The 20,944-nt window shown below is 43.5% G+C and overlaps 1 protein-coding gene across 1 annotated transcript; it reads left to right on the forward strand.

The window, feature by feature from the left end:
* The first annotated feature begins 10,067 nt into the window (after nt 1-10,067).
* Nucleotides 10,068-20,944, forward strand: LOC134337670 (taste receptor type 1 member 3-like). The gene is made up of 8 exons (XM_063032863.1): nt 10,068-10,219; nt 11,766-12,066; nt 13,230-13,393; nt 13,481-14,004; nt 15,481-15,533; nt 16,371-16,574; nt 18,513-18,633; nt 19,945-20,944. Exons 1-8 carry the CDS (start codon nt 10,068-10,070, stop codon nt 20,844-20,846), a joined length of 2,421 nt encoding a protein of 806 aa, XP_062888933.1. The 3' UTR covers nt 20,847-20,944.

The following is a 20,944-nucleotide window of genomic DNA, read 5'->3' on the forward strand; positions in this document are numbered from 1 at the left end:
TGAGTTGTCCAACTACACATCATCTATATATCGCCATTCCTTGACTACTTATGTGCCCGTCTGAAAGCCTCTTAAATGTTATTACCGCACCTGCTTCCATGACCTCCCTGGCAGATTCTGGGTACCTAGTGGTCCCTGTGTAAAGAAACCTGCCTCCTAAATCTCCTTTGATCTTTCCCCCCTCTTAAAATAAGCCTCTAGTATTTGACTTCTCCAACTTGGAAGAAAGGATCTGACTATCTACCCTATATGTGCCCCTCGTTCTTTCATATATTTCTATTCGGTCACCACCTCAGCACCTGTCACTCCAGAGAAAACAGTCCAAATTTGCCCAGTCTCTCTTTATATCTAATTGCTATCTGGTTCCTGGGAAATAATTTCCACAAGTGTCAGCCATTTGGTCAAGTACGGGGACATGAAAATTGCACGGCCCTAGTCCGTTCAACTATTGATCGTAAACAAAAATGATGTTCTTGGCTAATGTGGGCAACTGATCTCTACCAATGTGTCTGACAAACATAGTCATGAGGGGAGAAAAACACTCAGTGTTGAAGGGTTTTGGGAACCAAAGGCCCAAAGTCACCTGCTTTTCATAAATACACAGCATTCACTACATGTCTCAAGTTATCAAACAGACATTTTCCTGAGTTGCTAGAACAATGGATATCTCTATAAAAAATTTGACCCAGTTTTAACCTGAGATGCAAACCTCTAGCAGCTGGATAGTAATGTTACAACAGTCATTACGATTGAATGGCAAGGATCCAAGGGTACGTTCAGCTGCACAAAACAACATCATTCAGGTGGACTGCAGCTGTTGTTATCACTAATCTAAGCAAACTCAGTGTTGTGAGCCTGTCACCTGCCTGGCTAATGTTCAACTCTGAAAAAACCTGCCCGGCGATGTCGAAACATCAGGAGACTCCAGACTGTGATCAGAATGTTCTGTCTTCTGCTGGGGTCTTCAGCTCTGCCATGAGAAACCGATACCAGGTTCAGGTAGAGTGAAGGAGACTCCGCAGATGTCAAACCAAAGGATGAAATAAAGGCGCATGTGGCCTGAAGTGTCATTGCTACTAGAGTCAGCAACAGTTGGACAACTCATGGTGGAATTTGAGGGTTTGAAACGTGCAACTTGTTGCCAATTCCCATTAATTTACCAAGACTCCTGGGAGGGGGGAGAAGATGGCGGTGTGACGACAGTGTGCGGGGCCACTTCGGTGATGAATAACTGTTATCTGTCAAGTAGGGGACTGTGCACAATCCTGATTTGATGGAGACAGATGTGAGAGCACAGCGAAACATCTGGAAAACTTCTGAAATGTCTGCTTTGCTACTGCTGCTACTGTGTGGTAACCAGAATCTCTGGAGCTGAAGGCCTCGAAATCCTCGGCTTTGCGTGTTTCAGCGGCCGGGGAGAGGTTGAAAGCACTTGGCAGAGGATGGCGCTCGGGAGGCTGTATTGGAGAGACTGTTCGGAAGCTCGGAGTTTTCGGACGGATGGATTCAGGGTCGGCTGTGGTTGGCTGCTTCCAAGGTATCGGCAAGTTGACGGTGCCTGAAGGTTTATGGCGGGGAGTTTCTCCCTTTTGCCGCCTGCTATCGGAGACTCAGGAGTCGATCGACTCGGGGACTTTTGAGACTTTATTTACCGTGCCCATGGTTTGTTCTTCATCAAATTATGGTATTGTTTTGCACTGCTGTAACTATATGTTATAATTATGTGGTTCTGTCAGTGTTAGTCTTTGGTTTGTCCTGTTTTCTGTGATATCACTCCGGAGAAACATTGTATCATTTCTTAATACATGTATGCATTTCTAAATGATAATAAAAGAGGACTAAGTGTTCTCATAATCTAATCTAAAAGACTATGACAATGGAATAGTCCGAGCGAAAACTCAGTCCTGGATAGTACTACATGTAAACCGTCCAACTTTTCCAACTAGAATGCAATCATTCGTAGATCATATGTATAAAAATCTACCCACACCCCCACTTGGATTATAACTAAGTCTCTAACTTGCTTGATTTCATTCATGACAAGGCAGTTATAGTATCTTTCCAAGGATTAGTTCCACATTAGGATATAAATTTATCCAGCTGTTACTTACTTCCCACAGCTGGGCACAACTGGCTCCGATCGATCCACATCTTTAAGTGGGAGTGTGTGAATTGGAAACAGGCCCCCAATCACATATTCTCCCGGTGTGGTTAATACCCTTGTGCATTCTTCTGGGGCGACACTGACGGGCCCCTGTGTTGTGGAGTAAACAAGCAGGGTAAGAAGGAGGTACATTTTTTTCTGCAGGGAATACGAGAGAGAGAAAGTGCTCTCCACACATGGAGGAAGCTGATGCTTGCCATTTCCACTTTTAAAGAATACTGCGCGATGGGTGGCGAGAGAGACAGATGATTGTTTGCATGGATTTGCCTAGCACTCGCTGTTTGCTTAAGTTGGGTGCAATGCGGATGCATTCCCGCCTCATCATTAACATCCCCATCACCGACCTTTAGCTGGCCCAATGGGTTGCAGCATTAATGCGAAGTGTTCAGGTGCAAATTAAAATCACGCCCCCACCAGGCATCCCACTCCACCGACCTCCCATAAGACCATAACACATAGGAGCAGAATTAAGCCATTTTGGCCCATCGAGTCCGCTCCGCCATTTCATCATGGCTGATCCTTTTCCCTCCCAACCCCATTTTCCTGCCTTCTCCCTGTAACATTTCACGACCTGACTGTTCAAGTACCTATCAATCTCCCCCTTAAATATACCAAATGACCTGGCCTCCACAGCCGCCTGTGGCAATGAACTCCACAGATTTACCACCCTCTGGCTAAGAAAATTCCTCCTCATCTCCGTCCTAAATAACCATCCTTCTATTCTGATGCTGTGCCCCTGGTCATGAGTATTACAGAAATTTTATTTAAAATATAGTATTAATAAAGGAATGAGGAGGGTCTGGGCACAAAGGTACATTTAAAAGTGTTTTGTACATCCCTTTCTCCTGTAAATTACAGGCTTGAGTGATGGACGGACCAATGAGGACAAAGAATTCCCTGGAACAGTTGATTCAACCCATAGCCTTCTAACTTGTCTACCGAAACCAGACTCAATTAATTTAGCTTCCAGTACCTAAAGCACCAAGGATGGCTGGCCACCTCATTTCTCTTTCCTTGGCCACTACAATTCCAGCTAAAGTCATGACGTGGTGATATATTGGGAATGACAGAGGTCTATAGGAGAAATGACATTGTGCCAAAAGCCACAGATGTTCCATAGTTACAATCAAATCTAATCTTCCCCTCACCTCACACCCACCACCTGGTAGTCAAAACAATGAGCAGACGGCCTGGTTGCTTAAAATCCACCCAACTCAATTTCTGAATCCTACCGAAAATCAACAAGACTACACAGGTCTGCTCATACAACACATACCTGATACATTCTGCCGTGAGATGCCTTGGAATTCTGCACAGAAGACGGCTTTTTCCAACATTCCAAGCAGATGACCCCTCCAATCTGGAGCAAATCCTTCTAGTAGAAGGCTAAAAGGAGAAGGCAAACCGGACTGTAAAGCACGTAGATGATACAAATCATCATGTTAATCTGCAGAAAGTCAACCAGTCAGACTGAAAACTACTGCCAATGCATCCTATTAAGTACAGGACAATTAACAATACAGACCATCCTCCACCGGTTTCTAAGTCGAAGCACATTGTTCCCCAGAAAGTCAAAGTTCAAAGTATATTTATTATCGAGGTATGTACATTATATGCAACTTCGAGATTTGTCTCCTTACAGGCAGCCACAAAACAAAGAAACCCAATAGAACCCATTTTAAAAAATGTCAAATACCCAAAACATACCAAATCATGTAAACAATAAAAGTAAGCTAATAATGTTCAGAACAGAAGCTCACAAAAGTGAGTCCGCAGCCATGAAGCCAGTTATCACTGCAGCCGATGCAGGAGCCCACTTGCTGCAGGCCGCAGCCTCAGCTCAGCCCAGAGACGAGCAAACCTGACAGAGCAGCGACCCCCTCACCTCCGGCCCCAACACCCTGACCTTCTCGATCTGGCTCGGCACTTGAGTCGGCCAACCCTCGGGTCGTTCCTCACTCTTGGACCTGGGCCGTGTTGCTTTGATAGTCTCTTGGGTTCAGGCCCACCACCCTGATGCTGTCCCTCCTCAGTTCTGCCGCGTCGAATTGGCTCCAGGTCTGCTCCAGCAATAGCCAAAGATCGACTCCCTTTCCACTGCTAAAACGGCAACATTAGCAGCTAGCTGTAATAATAGATTATCTTCTCCATTTCCGGAATATGCCTGCAGTCATAGATTAAGTGTGAAAGTCTTTTTAACATATCCCAGGGCATACTTAGACCCACAATTTTGAGTCCCCTTTGCTCGTTCTATATCAGGATTATGTTACCATTCTATCTTCTGAAGCAACAAACCCACGGCTGATATGAAACCACTGTACACATTCAGCTGTTAACCCAAGAACTGAACTAATGCACTTCAGCTCAGGCCAATTTTAAGAGCGACTATGCTTTGCCTTCGACATCCCCCTCCCCTTCAATGTCCGAGCTGACAAGAATGGGTATGGTATAGATTTAGCAAAATGATAGTTAGGTATGCTGAGTAATACACACACACACACACACACACGTTGGAGAAGCACAGCAATCCTGATGAAGGGTCTCACCTGAAACGCTGACTGTTAATTCCCCTCTTTAGATGCTGCCTGATCTGCAGAGTTCCCCTGGCGTTTTTTTGTGTGTTAATTTGGGTTTCCAGCGTTTGCAGACTTGCTTGTGTATATGGCTAAATATGTTTTTCTGATACTTCCGTAGTTTCATGGCAATCATGACAAGCAGTAAACACCTTCACAAAAACTAAACTTACATTTTTTTTAAAATATACCCACCAAGTGGATTTCAAATTCATGTCTCTAGGCTTATAGATTCTACTCCTGTACCTTAAATAGTCTATCTCCAAAGCCCTCAATTAGACCAGATCATCATTCTAAAGTAGACATTTGCAGGACAATAATAAAAGGCATGTTCAGGCCAAATTGTCAATAAGCATGAACGTATCTTTGGACAGGTACCAGACGTGTAGTCCTCCTAATAACCCATTGTCTTTGACCTGTGAATCAGCAGTGAATGAGTGAAACCAACCAAAGCTTGAAGGTCAGCCTCTGATAAGAGTTTGTAGCCATGACGGACTGAATAGTTGTTGGGAAATGTATGATAAAGCATTTTGGTAAAAGGAACAATAGTGCAGACTATTATCTAAATGGGGAGAAAATTTAAACATCAGAGGTGCAGAGGGACTTAGGAGTCCTTGCGCAAGACTCCCAGAAGGTTAATTCACAGGTTGAGTCTGTGGTAGAGAAGGCAAATGCAATGCTGGCGTTTATTTCAAAGGGAATAGAATTTAAAAGCAAGGAGATAATGCTGAGGCTTTGTAAGACACTAGTCAGGCTGCACTTGGAGTATTGTCAACAGTTTGGGGCCCCATATCTCAGAAAGGATGTGCTGTCATTGGAGAGAGTCCAGAGAAGGTTCATGAGGATGATTCAGGGAATGAAGGGGTTAACACGTGAGGAGCATTTGGCAGCTTTAGGAATTTAGAAGAATGCAGGCGGGGATCTCATTGAAACCTACTGAATTTTGAAAGGACTAGATAAGGTGGATGCGGAGAGAATGTTTCCTATGGTGGGAGTATCCAGAACCAGAGGGAACGGCCTCAAAATTGAAGGGTGGCGTTTTAGAATGGGGGTGAAGAGGAATTTTTTTTTAGCCAGAGTAGTGAATCTGTGGAATGTTGTGCTGCAGACTGCGGTGGAGGCCAAGTCCGTGGGTATATTTAAAGCAGAAGTTAATAGTTTCCTGATTGGTCAGGGCATCAAGGGATATGGTGAGAAGGCAGGTTTTAATTCTCGGCCCGAAACGTCGACTGTACCTCTTCCTAGAGATGCTGCCTGGCCTGCTGCGTTCACCAGCAACTTTGATGCGTGTTGCTTGAATTTCCAGCATCTGCAGAATTCCTCGTGTTCATGAATGAAGCAAATGAGTTTAATGCAAGAAGCACCATGAATGAAGCAGATGAGCTGAGAGCATGGATCAGTACTTAGAGATATGATGCTGTGGCCATTACAGAGACTTGGGTGGTGCAGGGGCAGGAATGGTTACTCAGAGTGCCAGACTTTAGATGTTTCAGAAAGGACAGGGAGGGAGGCAAAAGAGGTGGGGGTGTGGCACTGCTGATCAGAGATAGTGTCACAGCTGCAGAAAAGGAGGAACTTATGGAGGGATTGTCTACTGAGTCTCTATGGGTGGAAGTTAGGAACAGGAAGTGGTCAACAACTCTACTGGGTGTTTTTTATAGACCACCCAATAGTAACAGGGACATCAAGGAACAGATAGGGAGACAGATTCTGGAAGGGTGTAATGATAACAGGGTCGTCGTGCTGGGAGATTTTAATTTCCTGAATATTGATTGGCATCTTCCTAGACCGAGGGGTTTAGATAGGGTGGAGTTTATTAGGTGTGTTCAGGAAGGTTTCTTGACACCATATGTAGATAAGCCTACAAGAGGAGAGGCTGTACTTGACCTGGTATTGGGAAATGAACCTGGTCAGGTGTCAGGTCTCTCAGTGGGAGAGCATTTTAGAGATAGTGATCACAATTCTATCTTCTTTGCCATAGCACTGGAGAGGGTTAGGAACAGACAAGTTAGGAAAGCATTTAATTGAAGTAAGGGGAAATATGAAGCCATCAGGCAGGAAATTGGAAATATAAATTGGGAACAGATGTTCTCAAGGAAATGTAAGGCAGAAATGTGGCAAATATTCAGGGGATATTTGAGTGGCGTTCTGCATAGGTACGTTCCAACGAAACAGGGAAAGGATGGTAGGTATAGGAACCGTGGTGTACAAAGGCTGTTGAAAATCTAGTCAAGAAGAAAAGAAAAGCTCACAAAAGGTTCAAAAAACTAGGTAATGATAGAGATCTAGAAGATTATAAGGTTAGCAGGAAGGAGCTTAAGAATTAAATTAGGAGAGCCAGAAGGGTCCATGAGAAGGCCTTGGTAAACAGGATTAAGGAAAACCCCGAGGCATTCTACAAGTATATGAAGAGCAAGAGGATAAGACATAAGAGTATAGGACCAATCGTGTGACAGTGGAAAAGTGTGTATGGAACTGGAGGAAATAGCAGAGGTGCTTACTGAATACTTTGCTTCAGTGTTCACTACAGGAAAGGACCTTGGTGATTGTAGGGATGACTTACAGTGGATTGAACAGCTTGAGCATATAGACATTAAGAAAGAGGATGTGCTGGACCTTTTGGAAAGTATCAAGTTGAATAAGTCTCCAGGACCGGATGAGATGTATCCCAGGCTACTGTGGGAGGCGAGAGAGGAGATTGTTGAGCCTCTGGCATTGATCTTTGCATTATCAATGAGGATGGGAGAGGTTCCGGAGGATTGGAGGGTTGCGGATGTTGTTCCCTTATTCAAGAAAGGGAGTAGAGATAGCCCAGGAAATTATAGACCAGTGAGTCTTACTTCAGTGGTTGGTTAGCTGATGGAAAAGATCCTGACAGGCAGGATTTATGAACATTTGGAGAGGCATAATATGATTAGAACATAGAAGATAGAACAGTACAGCACAGTATAGGCCCTTTGGCCCACAATGTTGTGCTGACCCTTAAACCCTGCCTCCCATATAACACCCCACCTTAAATTCCTCCATATACCTGTCCAGTAGTCTCTTAATTAGGATTAGTCAGCGTGGCTTTGTCAAAGGCAGGTCGTGCCTTACGAGCCTGATTGAATTTTTTGAGGACATGACTGAACACATTGATGAAGTTAGAGCCGAAGATGTAGTGTATATGGATTTCAGCAAGGCATTTGATAAAGTACCCCATGCAAGGCTTATTGAGAAAGTAAGGAGGCATGGGATCCAAGGGGACCTTGCTTTGTGTATCCAGAATTGGCTTGCCCACAGAAGGCAAAGAGTGGTTGTAGACGGGTCATATTCTGCATGGAGGTCGGTGACCAATGGTGCGCCTCAGGGATCTGTTCTGGGACACCTTCTCTTCGTTATTTTTATAAATGACCTGGATGAGGAAGTGGAGGTAAATTTGCTGATGACACAAAGGTTGGGGGTGTTGTGGATAGTGTGGAGGGCTGTCAAGAGGTTACAGCGGGACATTGATAGGATGCAAAACTGGGCTGAGAAGTGGCAGATGACGTTCAACCCAGATAAGTGTGAGGTGCTTCATTTTGGTAGGTCAAATATGATGGCAGAATATAGTATTAATAGTAAGACTCTTGACAGTGTGGAGCATCAGAGGGATCTTGGGGTCCGAGTCCATAGGACACTCAAAGCTGCTGCGGAGGTTGGCTCCATGGTTAAGATGGCATATGGAGCATTGGCCCTCATCAATTGTGGGATTGAGTTTAGGAGCCGAGAGGTAATGTTGCAGCTATATATGACCCTGGTCAGACCCCACTTGGAGTACTGTGCTCATTTCTGGTCACTTCACTACAGGAAGGATGTGGAAACTGTAGAAAGGGTGCAAAGGAGATTTACAAGGACGTTGCCTGGATTGGGGAGCACACCTTATGAGAATAGGTTGAGTGAATTTGGCCTTTTCTCCTTGAAGCATCGGAGGATGAGAGGTGACCTGATAGAGGTGTATAAGATGATGAGAGGCATTGATTGTGTGGATAGTCAGAGGCTTTTTCCCAGGGCTAAAATGGCTAACACGAGAGGGCACAGTTTTAAAGTGCTTGGAAGTAGGTACAGAGATGTCAGGGGGTAAGTTTTTTATGCAGAGGGTTGTGAGTGCGTGGAATAGGCTGCCGGCAACAGTGGTGGAGGCAAATACGATAGGGTTTTTTAAGAGACTCCTGGATAGGTACATGGAGCTTAGAAAAATAGAGGGCTATGGGTAACGCTAGGTAATTTCTAAAGAAAGTGCATGTTTGGCACAGCATTGTGGGCCGAAGGGCCTGTTTTGTGCTGTAGGTTTTCTATGTTTCGATGATTCTATGTCTCTGGGGTTGAGTGGGATCTGGGATCAGGCATGATGGAATGGCGGAGCAGACTCGATGGGCTGAATGGCCTAATTCAGCTCTTGTGTCTTATGGTCTCCTCAAGGTTCTATGATTTCTGTTCATGCACTATGTTTGTCCTGTACCTGCCATCTTTTACTATTTTTTGCTTCCATTCCCGGTTCCTCAGTGTGTCCATCACATGCCTATGAGTTATCATCAAGAAGTCCTCAGACCTAACTCACTAACTCTCTGAGGTGATTGGAGTCAATGCAAGATAACCTATTTTTTGACAAAGTTAAGGTAGCATTTCAACGGCAAGAAGCTGATCTTCAAGCTTTGCTTTGCTTTCACTCATTTGCTCCCGATTCACAGGTCCACGTTAATGGGTCTACATGTCTAGTGCTTGTCCAAAGATACATTTATGCTTACTGAAGGGTTGATTTTTAACCTGTTTATCAAACACATATTTGCCTGACTCATTGAGGGAAACTTTCAAATCTCACTTTAGGAAAATGATAAGATGGACAAGTAGATAAAATGGATTTGGTGATTAGGTTGAGGGATTAGATGTTAAGGTGATAGTTGGGATCTGCGGGTTTAACCTTTGCCAAAGGGACCATTTTGACTGTTTGCTCCTATATTTGTATCAAGCACAAGACTTTGAAAATGATCTGAACTACACTACATCTGGCCTTTCCCTTTGTATGAACTAGGTTCATACAAAACACTGACCTTGAATTATTTTTAACCAGAAATATCATCCCATGGCTAGCTCACTTTCAAATGTCATTCAGCATGTGTAAGAAATGCAAATATCCTCAAATAAGCTAACATAGTTATTTGATTACAAAGAAAACAGATTAAATTGTTCACAAATAAATCAGTAGAGTTTTTAGTTGCACAACAGTAAAAATCCTGTTAATGCAGAGACAATTATTGTGGATTGAAATGACGAGCTACATTGTGCAATTGGTTTTCTATTTATTACTGGGCATGGCTTCTGTAACTGAAGCACCAGGACTTTGGGGAATCAATGCACAGTACATGCAGCCTGGAGACTACATCATTGGAGCTCTGTTCCCTTTCCATGAGTTCGGTACTGGTCTAGCTCATCGATTAAAGCCTGAGAGGGTGACTTGTGACAGGTAAGAGATTGGAACCTTTAAATTCCCTGAAGATGCTGATACCCACTGAGGTGAAGGTCCGTATGTACTCTGAAGGTGCTTTCCAGGAACAGTCCTCCTCACTGTTCTAACCATGCCCAAAGCTATTGTTTCCCTGGTCTTGCTGACACTCAAAGTGGCTAGACATGTGTGATTTCTTTTCCTTTCAAACACTCATCCTGTTCCCTTTCCAAATCCAATTTGAATCTACCTCCACTACTGCCCCCCTGGCTTTGCATTCTGGTCCCTAACCACTCACTACATTAAAAATGGGCTTCTTTTTATATCAGATTTGGTTTCTTTAACAACCCCATTTGTTCTCTGATTGGTATCATGGTGTAATGGTTATGTTTCTGGACTAGCAGCCAGAGGTCTGGACCTTTCATCCAGAAGAATTGATCCCAACATGGCACCCAGGACATTTAAATTAAAATTATTTAATAAATCTGGAATTTCTTAAAAGCCAATCTTGGTTACAGTAACCATGAAAGTAACGGATTCTCCTATAAACCAATTAGGTTTACTAATGCAACACTGACAAAATGCTGGAGGACCTCTGCAAGTCAGGCAGCATCTATGGAGGGGAGTTAACAATCAACAGATGGGGCCAAGACCCTTCATTGGGACTGGAAAGGAAGGGGGCAGAATAAAAGGTGGAGGGAAAGGAACGATTATGAGCTGGCAGATAATAGGTGAGATTAGATGAGGGGGAAGGTGGGTGAGTGGGGGACAAAGTAAGAAGCTGGGAGGTGATAGGTGGAAGAGGGAAAGAGTTGAAGAAGGCGGCAGCTAATAGGAGGGGAGAATGGATCATGAAAGAAGGATTGGAGGTCAGGAGGCAGAAGGAGGTGATGGGCAGGTGAGGAGAAGAGGAGGGCTGAGATGGGGAAACCAGAAAGGGGAGTGGAAAAAAAGAGAGAAAAGTTTTAAAAAAATCAATGTTCATGCTATCAGGTTGGAGGATACACAAATGAAATATGGAGTGTTGCACCTCCAACTTGAGTATGGCATTTACTCATACCTGTCCTTACCTGGCCTGGCCTACATGTGGCCCCAGACCTATCAATGAGGTTGACGCCTAGCGACTTGCTCAGTTCAGGGATGGATAAGGATGTGGGATAAATACTGGCATTGGCTGCGATGTCCACATCCCGTGAATAAATAAATTAAAAGTCGTCTAGTCCTTATCTTCCTGTCACGACCTGCAGATGAAATGCAAAACGCCATCAAATATTCAGAAGCAGCAAGTCAACAAAACCCAACAATTTTAATCAATAATCACTATTAGTTGCCCCATCAATGTCCCTGTGGAGACCCATGAAGCATAACTGTTGAGTGAGGTCACCTCACTCAACAGGAGAGCTGGCTCAGGAGCTATTCCTTCCACCTGGCCAAGTGGCTACCATGCTGTGTGAATCATAATTCTAATGGGTCCTTTCAATTCTGTTTTGCTTCCCCCTCCTTCCCACTGCCAAGGTTTTCGGGGCTGTTACCCACATAGTACTAATCTTTGTTTTCTCTGTTTAAGCTTTTACCCACATGGTTACGGAATGTTTCTGGCAATGACATTTGCGATCGACGAAATAAATAACTCCACCTCACTTTTGCCGGGAACACGCCTGGGCTATGAAGTCCACGACGATTGTTTTGAGACTTTGGCCTCCATCCTGCCGAGCCTCCTCTTCTTGTCTAACAGCAAGGGGAATGGGGTTGACGTGCTCTGCAACTACTCAGAGTACAGGAGCCAGGTGATTGCCCTGCTGGGACCATGGACATCGGAACAGGCAATTACCATAGCCAAATTGTTCGGGTTGTTTTTGTTTCCACAGGTAAGTCCTTTGTGGTTTTCTATTTGCCACAGTTGGAGCCAAAACAAGCAGCGGTGAACTGGCACTCAATTTTATATTCTGCTGGAATCTGTGGAAAAGGAAGCAGGCCCTGTCTAAAATCTGCTGCCGAACTATGATCACAGGTCTTGCACTGTCACCAAGCTGAATTTCTATCACTCAGTTCCTTGCTAATGAGCTCGGTCCCAGGAATTTGCATCAATTTCTGTTGAGGTAGTTGATTTCAACCGGCAGTCAAGCTTCAGTTAGCTTCAGCTTACAAAAATGATCACACGATCCCCACCCACACACGCAGGGTGGAGGGCAGGGAAGTCAGCTGGGTTTTCAACCCCCGATCTCTGCCAAATGCCCTGTCCTGACTGAAAGCCGGTATGACTTAATGACAGGGGAATTGGCAGCAACATCTTTGGCTTCAGTCAATAAAAGTTCTGAATGGAAGTGTAGACTCTCAGGGCATACACAGGATCTATGATAACAGTGGTCGCCAGGAAGTCTTCAGTTTTCCCCAAGGATCCAGGGACAGACACATAGTGCAAGGTTTGCTCAGTGCCCACACAATGACATTTGAACAGAGAGCAGAGGTAGTCAAGAGGAAAAGGGTTTGCCCCTCATGCCTCAGTTCCATTACGAATAAATCTCAGAAATCACAGAGCAAAATCACAAACTTAAATTTAACCATTCTAGTTTCCTTATATTCTGAGGAACTAAATGTTCCTTGGGAATAAGGGCTAGGAAGTCGCTCCCTAGTACCTCATACCAAGCTTCACAGATGCATGAATTACTGGAGAAAGTATGCAGCCACATTGGTTTAGGTGTCAGCAGTCTGTAGAGAATCGTACAAGTAGATAGTCAAGTATGAGACCAATTAGTCACTAAACTATGCTTTGTTCTTCCACGTTGAAAGTTCAGATATTGGGCCAAGCCTGAAAGTACAAAGTAAGCAAAAAAACAAAATTAAAACTGAGGAAGTTGTAAATTCTCCAGATTACAAACGGAGGCCAATAAGGAATGATACAACAATCTTGACTTCGAAAGCAGAGACAGGACAACTGTGCAAAATGGTGTATTTATTGGAAACGGGAGATTGGCATTTGGGTAAGATTTAATGTGTGAAGATACAATTATGGATTCTCTTCCTTTCTTAGATTAGTTACGGAGCCTCCAGTGCCAAACTAAGCAACAAGAAGATCTTTCCGTCATTCCTGAGGGTAATGCCAAGTGACAATAACCAAGCAATAGCCATTGTTTCTATTATCAAGAAGTTCAAATGGAACTGGATTGCTGGCATTGGGAGTGATGATGAATATGGGTGACAGGGGATAGAACTGGTCCAGAGGTATGCTTCACTCCAAGGTATCTGTGTAGGTTACATTGAGATAATCCCCATCCATCTCAGCCTGCCCAGTACCAAGCAAAAAATCTCAGAGATCGTCAACCATATCAGCCAAGTGAACGTTAACATTATCATCCTCTTCTCCAGTGAAGGACCTGTTCAGGAACTGCTGAAAGAGGTGATTCAGAGAAATATCACCAGGAAGGTCTGGATTGCAAGTGAAGCTTGGGTTAAATCGGATATTGTTATTCACATACCAGGTATTGAGCGCATTGGCACAGTGATTGGTACAGTCATTAACAGTGGCAGCATGCCAGGTTTTGAGGATTACATTCTAAACCATCTCACCAACATCAGGAATTCAAAGGGACAGCGATGTGATGCAGAGTACTGTGGTAACCATACCTTTCCTTTTTGGCCGTACCCCACCTCACAGCAGCTCCTCGGCGGCGTTCAACACCTGTCACCTGAAAACCTGTCCATTGTGTTGGACCAGCCGGTAAGACGGGACACATTCAGTGTGTACATGGCTGTGTATAGTATTGCACACGCACTACATACCCTACTAAAGTGCCACGCTGGGAGATGTGAAACCTCAGCAGCATGGTACAACTGGCAGGAATGAAAAAGTTTCAATGTTTATGCCCAGAGTCAAAAGTTGCATGCAGAGCTAATTTATGTTTCTGGATTGTGCACCATCTGACCATAGGCTCCAACTACTAGATTCCTGTGACCAGGTCTATGATCTTAGGAGTTATTAAGAGGCGGCACGGTAGTGCACTGATTAGCACAACGCTTTGTGTTACATGCGACCCGGGTTCAATTCCCGCTGCTGCCTGCAAGGAGTTTGTACATTCTCCCCGTGACCACGTGGGTTTGCTCCGGTGCTTTGGCTAAATCCTACAGACCAAAGACGTACCATTAATTGGTCATTGTAAATTGTCCTATGATTAGATTGGGATTAAATTGGGGGGGGGGGGGTTGCTGGGCAGCATGGCTCAAAAGGGCAGAAGGGCCGATTCCACACTGTATCTCAATAAATAAAAAATCAGTGGTGATCATCCCTTTGATCTTCTTCTGTGGTGGAAATAATTAATCTCTGGCACCAGACTGCCATGTCCCTCTTGAGCTCTAGATAAGTGACAAACGTTGTCTGATTCTGTGCACTGAACTTAGTCCTGGGCTCAGTGGAAAAGAGTTGAAGATGTCCATGATGCATGAGAGCTTGTAGGGAGAGATGGCTGACTCCATCAGAGCAGGACAACTGGTGAGGTGGACACTTAAGCCTGATTTATACTTCTGCGTCAACGTGTCGCCGCAAACCCTACGCTAAGCTGACGTGGAACCCTACGCGAGAGCCTGCGTTGCTGCAAAGCGCACCTCTCCCAAAATGTAACCGCGCATCGCAGCAATGCAGAACGCAACTGCTGTGATTGGTCCGCTTGGTAGCATCGCATTTCCTCCTACGCTGCAATAGCTTCCCATTGAGCAACTGAAGGGCAGGGAAGGAACTCTGGCTGCAATGCTTTCCATAAAGCTTTACAGACCTCCAAAATTATGGAGGACACATTTCGCTTTTACGAAAAAAGACGCTAGCGTCTTGTTTACCCCGAGAAAGACTACCATGACCATGAAGCCTTGCACGGGCAGGTGAGTGCAATGCGTGACATGCGCAAATTGCAGAGCGACGCAGACACACCAACGCACAAGTATAAATGCTCACAAAGCGCGTAGGCCACTTGCGTAGGTTACGGCATCCAGTTAACGCAGAAGTATAAATCAGGCTTTAGTGCTCCAAGTTTAAGAACCATAAATCTCACAGCTCACTTATTTGTCACTGATGCTGGGATCCACAGGAATACAGTAAAGAGAAGTTTACGGACTACCAGTAAAACATTTGCTAGAAGAATACTTCCAGAATGCCCCCGAATGAAAAGGTCAAAACTACCTCTGCCACGTATAGATGCTCAAAGGGAGAATGCTTTCTGTTGAGAATGTGAAAAATAACCACCAAATGCATTTATTTTCCCGAGAATTAATGAGCTGCTGCTTGTCTTCAATAGATCTGGCAGGAAAGAGAAATGCAGGAGCATTGTCAAAAGACTTAATGAGAAAGGTCAAAGAGTGAAAACACAGCTGGGTGCCCATTTCTACTTAAATCTCACTTTAAGCTCTGTCACGTTCACGAGGTGGGAATTAGGCCCTAAGTACCTTTCAATCTCTTCCTGCTGCTCTTAAACTACTTAATGTCCTGAGGCACATTCCTTGCTGTGCTAAAACTGGAATTTTCCAGCCGTACCCGTGCATCTCCGGAACTCCCAATATGGCAGGCAGGAAATGCGTGCAGAATTCTGGCTTGAAGTGAAACTCCTATCGCCTAATCTGTGGGCAGCACAAGCAAAGCAGCTGCCCACAGATAACATGATAAGAGGTGCCTTGCGTCACTGAAGTGTGCCTTCTTACAATGATTGGATTAATACTGTATGTTGTTGGATCCTGGTGATTTTGTGATCCAGGCGTTCTTCAGAAGTCAAGAATGAGGCATAACACATGGTGGTTATGGGCGTTTATAACATGTAATAAGAACAAAGAACAAAACGAAGAGAAAATACAAAGAAAAAAGAAGTCTAGGTGGCCTTATTCTAAAACCTAACTCAAACTATAAAGATAACAAAACATTTCATAATAGCAAATCACCTATTAAAGAAGCAGATTTCAAGTGACGTGACACTTGCTGCAGAGAAACTGAGCAGCTTTTAGAAAAATACAATATCAGCTATACTACTATCAATGAAAAGTTCACTGAAAAATTTAACATATGTGAGTTTTATATAAAAATACAAGAAAGCATAGGAAAGGTTAAACTTTGAGAGAAATAACAATTTTACGCTCTAATCCAACAAGGCCAACAATCTTTAACGTCATCTAACCTTGACTGAATTTCCTTTGACAGCTGCTGGAAGCGTTAAAACAAGTTAACTTCACCGTCAACGGAGTTGTCATTTCTTTAGATGCTGAAGGAAACTCACAGCAAGGTTACGACATCATTACCTGGACGCAGCGTGCAGGACAACTCCAGCTATCAGTGATTGGCGGCTACAAAGATCACTTGACAATCGATGCTTCTCCAATTCAGTGGAAGACAGACAATAATGAGGTGAATTATGATGACATTTATACTAAATGATATCCATTCACCCTTCTGTATAGTCCCATGGCAGCCTGGGCCCTATACTTTGAAATTACTTCCTTAAATCTCTCCTTTTTATCTTAAAGACCCTCCTTAATACAAAGTTATTAGTCATCTGTACTAACGACTCTTTTTTAGGCTCAGTGTTAATTTTTTGTTTAATTATGTTGCTGCAAATACACTAGAATGTTTTACTATTGTTATTAAATTATTACATAAATGCAAGCAATTATCCGTCATACACTGGTCATTACTCTTGATTCCCAATTTTTGTTCCCTTAAGTGCACCATGTAATTCACCAGTCACTGCCTGATCTGGCTGAGTGACAATTGAAGCCTGCTCTCCTAATCAAGAGAAAATCTGCAGATGCTGGAAATCCGAGCAACACACACAAAACGCTGGAGGAACTCAGCAGGCCAGGCAGCATCGATGGAAAGGAGTGCAGTCGATGTTTCGCAAGGGTCTCAGCCCGAAACGTCGACTGTACTCTTTTCCATCGATGCTGCCTGGCCTCCTGAGTTCCTCCAGCATTCCGTGTGTGTTGCTCCTCTACTTCCCAGCCAATTCTTCCCACTACGTTGGACCTTTATCCATCTTGCTTGAATGTTTCTCCTCTGTCACTTCCACTCTCATCTCCAACAACAAATATGAAGGATTCATGAAATTCTTTGCTATTAAGATTGGGACATTGAAATATTCTTTCTCCTCTTCCCCCCGGGCTTTGTCTTGTCCAAGCCCTGAGCACAATTTTTTTTTAAAAAATCACCTCCATAACCTTCTTTATCTATAGTCTAAAAGCACTTAAACATTGTCTAAGTCAGAGGATTGTGTGAGTGTGAAACGGGCTGCTGGCTCAAATTCAAGTTAAGTTTGGATAGGTACATGTATAGTAGGGGTATGGAGGACTATGGACCCGGTGCAGGTCAATGGAGGTAGGTTAATTGGCTCAGCATGGACTAGGTGGGCCAAAGGGCCTGTTTCTGTGCTGTATTTTCTAAGACTCTATTCCGCGAACCATTCTAAAATGCTTCTCCATTTAAAAAATGTTACCTATTGGAAGTTATTGTTGCATTAGTTATATTTATTTTCCAAGTAACAGGCTGCTTTCTGGCTCCAGCAGGAGCTTGTTATCCGCAACATAATTATTACTCCAACAGCAGTGATCGGGGACATCTCTTACACTGACGCACAAGTGTTTATGATACCCACAGCCCATACCACAAATTACTTGTGTGATAACCCAGATCTTCGAGCCAGGAGTCAACAGCTTCTTGCTTCAAGTTTTATTTCGATTTCTTCAATTCTGAAATGTGAATGGTGAATTATTTTCAACTTGGAATTTAAACATTTGCATCAATTAAGACCCCAGTCAATAACTTAAACTTGGGAATTTGTACACCACTAGAACAGCCCAGTTAGAATCTAAGTACAGATTTTACAGACTGGAATTTTATCAAAGTGTTCAGGGTTTCCTATAGAATACAGACATATCAAAATGTAGATATTAATCAGGGTAGACTTCAGGGACCAACTGGCCTACTCTTGCTCCTATCACTTTATATCAAAGTGCTGATTACATGCAGATATCCAATCCAGAATTTTGGAAGGTTTCCACAGGGTTGTTTGACACTGGATTCAGATCCTGCATTCTAACTCCAGGATCTAAGACCCACTTCTGCTTCTGAGTTAATTTCAGCAATCCTTTTAACCATTGATTGGTTCTTGGACTCAAACTGTCCAATCAGTGAAGCAGATCCATTACTGATGTCACTTGAACAGGTGACAGAGACATTTGCTATTGGTCCTCAGTTCCCCGTCCACTGAGAACCACAGGAGCAATCTCCTGCTCACTAGTGCCAGTGTAACACTGCAAGTAACTCACAGGTATGTCACTGCATTCACAGGTACCTCTGTCCCACTGTTCCAAGAGCTGTGGCCTGGGACAAAAGAAACTTGTCATCAGTCTTTACTCCTGCTGCTTTGAATGTGAAGATTGCCCAAGTGGAACCTTCCAGAACTCAACTGGTGAGCCTGAATAGTTCTATCTCAAAATGTATTGGACCGTATTAGAATAGAGGAATTAGAACAGATTGTTCTCTGAAACATCTTACTGACAGCAACTAATCTATATTTGTAGGTATAGAGTGCAAATATAGAATTAAAAAGAGAGTTATAGGGCTGTATCCAGTTGAGAAGGTTTGGACAGATATTAATAAAGGTTCAAATTCTAGACATATAACATGACTGACATCTGAGAGTGAATTGTAGCTGTAATATAATTTAGGGCTTTTGAACCTGGTTAATGGAGTAAGAATTACCAAGAGTGAGTTACAATCTGGAATCCAATCAAGGAGTTCAAAGATTCATATGCAAGGTAAAACATTCCTGGCAGTAAAGTTTAGGCTAGAATATAACTCAAGTTCTTTATAAGTGGAATAGCACATAACTGGTTTTGGTTTAATTAATAGAATATCTGGATTATGCACTAGAATTTCAGGTGGTTTCATGTTACAGAAAATGGGAGTAATTTAAGGAAGGGAAGGAAATTAAGGAAGGTGAGGCCTCATTTGGAGTATTTTGAGCAGTTTAGGGATCCTAATCAAAGGAAGGATGTGTTGACATTTGAGAGGGTTCAAAGAAGATTCACAAAAATGATTCTGGGATTGAAGGGCTTGAGATATGAGGAGTGTTTGATGCCTCTGGGCCTCTATTCACTGGAATTCAGAAGAATGAGGGGTGACCTCATTGAAACCTATCGACTGTTGAAAGATCTCGACAGAGTGGATGTGGAGAAGATGTTTTCTATGGTAGGGAAGTCTAAGATCAGAAAGCACAGCCTCAGAATAGAGGGGCATCCTTTTAGAACAGAGATGAGGAGGTATTTTTTTAGCCAGAGAATGGTGAGTCTGTGGAATTCATTGCTACTGACAGCTGTGAAGGCAAGTCATTGGGTAGATTTAAAGCAGAGGTTGATGGATTCTTGATTGGTCAGACCATGAAGGGATACAGGGAGAAGGCAGGAGACTGGGGCCGAGATAGAAAATGGACCAGCCATAACGAAATGCAGGAGCAGACTTCAATAGCCAAATGGCCTAATTCTGCTCCTATATCTTATGGTCTTATCAGCTAAAGGGCTCAGGTGATTTGAATATAAAATGATAGACTCCCAGGCTAGAGTCTAATTAAGTATAGCAATTTATAAATGGACAAAGTGGAATGTGCTTAAGGTTGAAATATCGTTTGTTGTAATATGTGAGGAACTATGTCATTCATATATAGTACTTAATAAGCATTATCAGATGGTTTGCATGTGACAATTTAATTTTGCTGTTCCAGATGGTTTTTCCTGTTATCATTGCCAACCAGATGAATGGTCTCTGCCAAAAAGCTCTTCCTGCTTCAAGAGAACTCTTCAGTACCTGTCCATGTCCTCACCTGTTGGTGTGACTCTGCTCCTGTTCATGGTGCTTGAGCTCATGCTAAAATTGGCTGTCACAGTCATCTTCCTGGTGAATTCTGGTGCCCCGATTGTGGAAGGTACCGGTGGGAAAATGAACATAGTCATCCTAACCTCACTGGCTCTCTTATGCTGCAGCTCATTGCTTTTCCTTGGAGAACCTACTGAACTCACCTGCAAGTTACGCCAGCCAGTGACTACTCTTAGCCTCACCATCTGCACATCAGTTCTGCTTATCAATTCAGTACAGATCCTGCTCACCACGGAGCTAACCAGTTTAAGCAAGCCTTTCCTCTGCAAATACCAATGGTCTGGAAGGTACTTTATCCTCTGTGCCAGCCTTGGGGGGCAAGGAGCCCTTTGTTACCTGTGGCTGAAGACACACGGTGACTTTCTGATGATGACCACGGGCGATTCTGAAGGTGCCCTTTCCCTCTTCTGCAAGAGTGATTCAGAGCTGGTGTTCTGGCTGATGTTGGGATATAGTGGCCTCCGGGCACTGGCCTGCTTCATGTGTACCTTTCTGATCCAAACACCGGCTCGAACCTACAATCTAGCCTGGGAGATTAGTGTTGCCATGATCTTTTTTATCTCTGTCTGGATTTGCTTTATCCCAACCTACACAGCTGTAAAAAAGAACTACGCACCTGCTGTACAGATCAGTGCTATGCTCCTCAGTTCCATGGCAATACTTGGTGCCTATTTTATCCCCAAATGTTTTGTGCTTTGGTTTAAGTCACAGTACAATACTTCCAAGTTTATAATCTTAAAATTTCAGTAAAGGAGGAGCATCAATGATATAAAGTATCTGAATCTGCTTAAGAGATAGTTCAGATAGCTAGAGGAAGGAATTCACATAGATGGAAAATCACGGATAGA

This window comes from Mobula hypostoma, chromosome 25 (genome assembly GCF_963921235.1).
Source record: "Mobula hypostoma chromosome 25, sMobHyp1.1, whole genome shotgun sequence".
NCBI lineage: Eukaryota > Metazoa > Chordata > Chondrichthyes > Myliobatiformes > Myliobatidae > Mobula > Mobula hypostoma.

What these genes read in the sequence shown, in the direction of transcription:
- LOC134337670 (XM_063032863.1), top strand. Translation starts at nt 10,068, where the DNA reads ATGGCTTCTGTAACTGAAGCACCAGGACTTTGGGGAATCAATGCACAG. An exon ending in AAAGTGCCACGCTGGGAGAT is followed by an intron (nt 14,005 to 15,480) that starts GTGAAACCTCAG and finishes TGTCTTCAATAG; the next exon opens with ATCTGGCAGGAAAGAGAAAT. An exon ending in GGAAGACAGACAATAATGAG is followed by an intron (nt 16,575 to 18,512) that starts GTGAATTATGAT and finishes CTGCATTCACAG; the next exon opens with GTACCTCTGTCCCACTGTTC.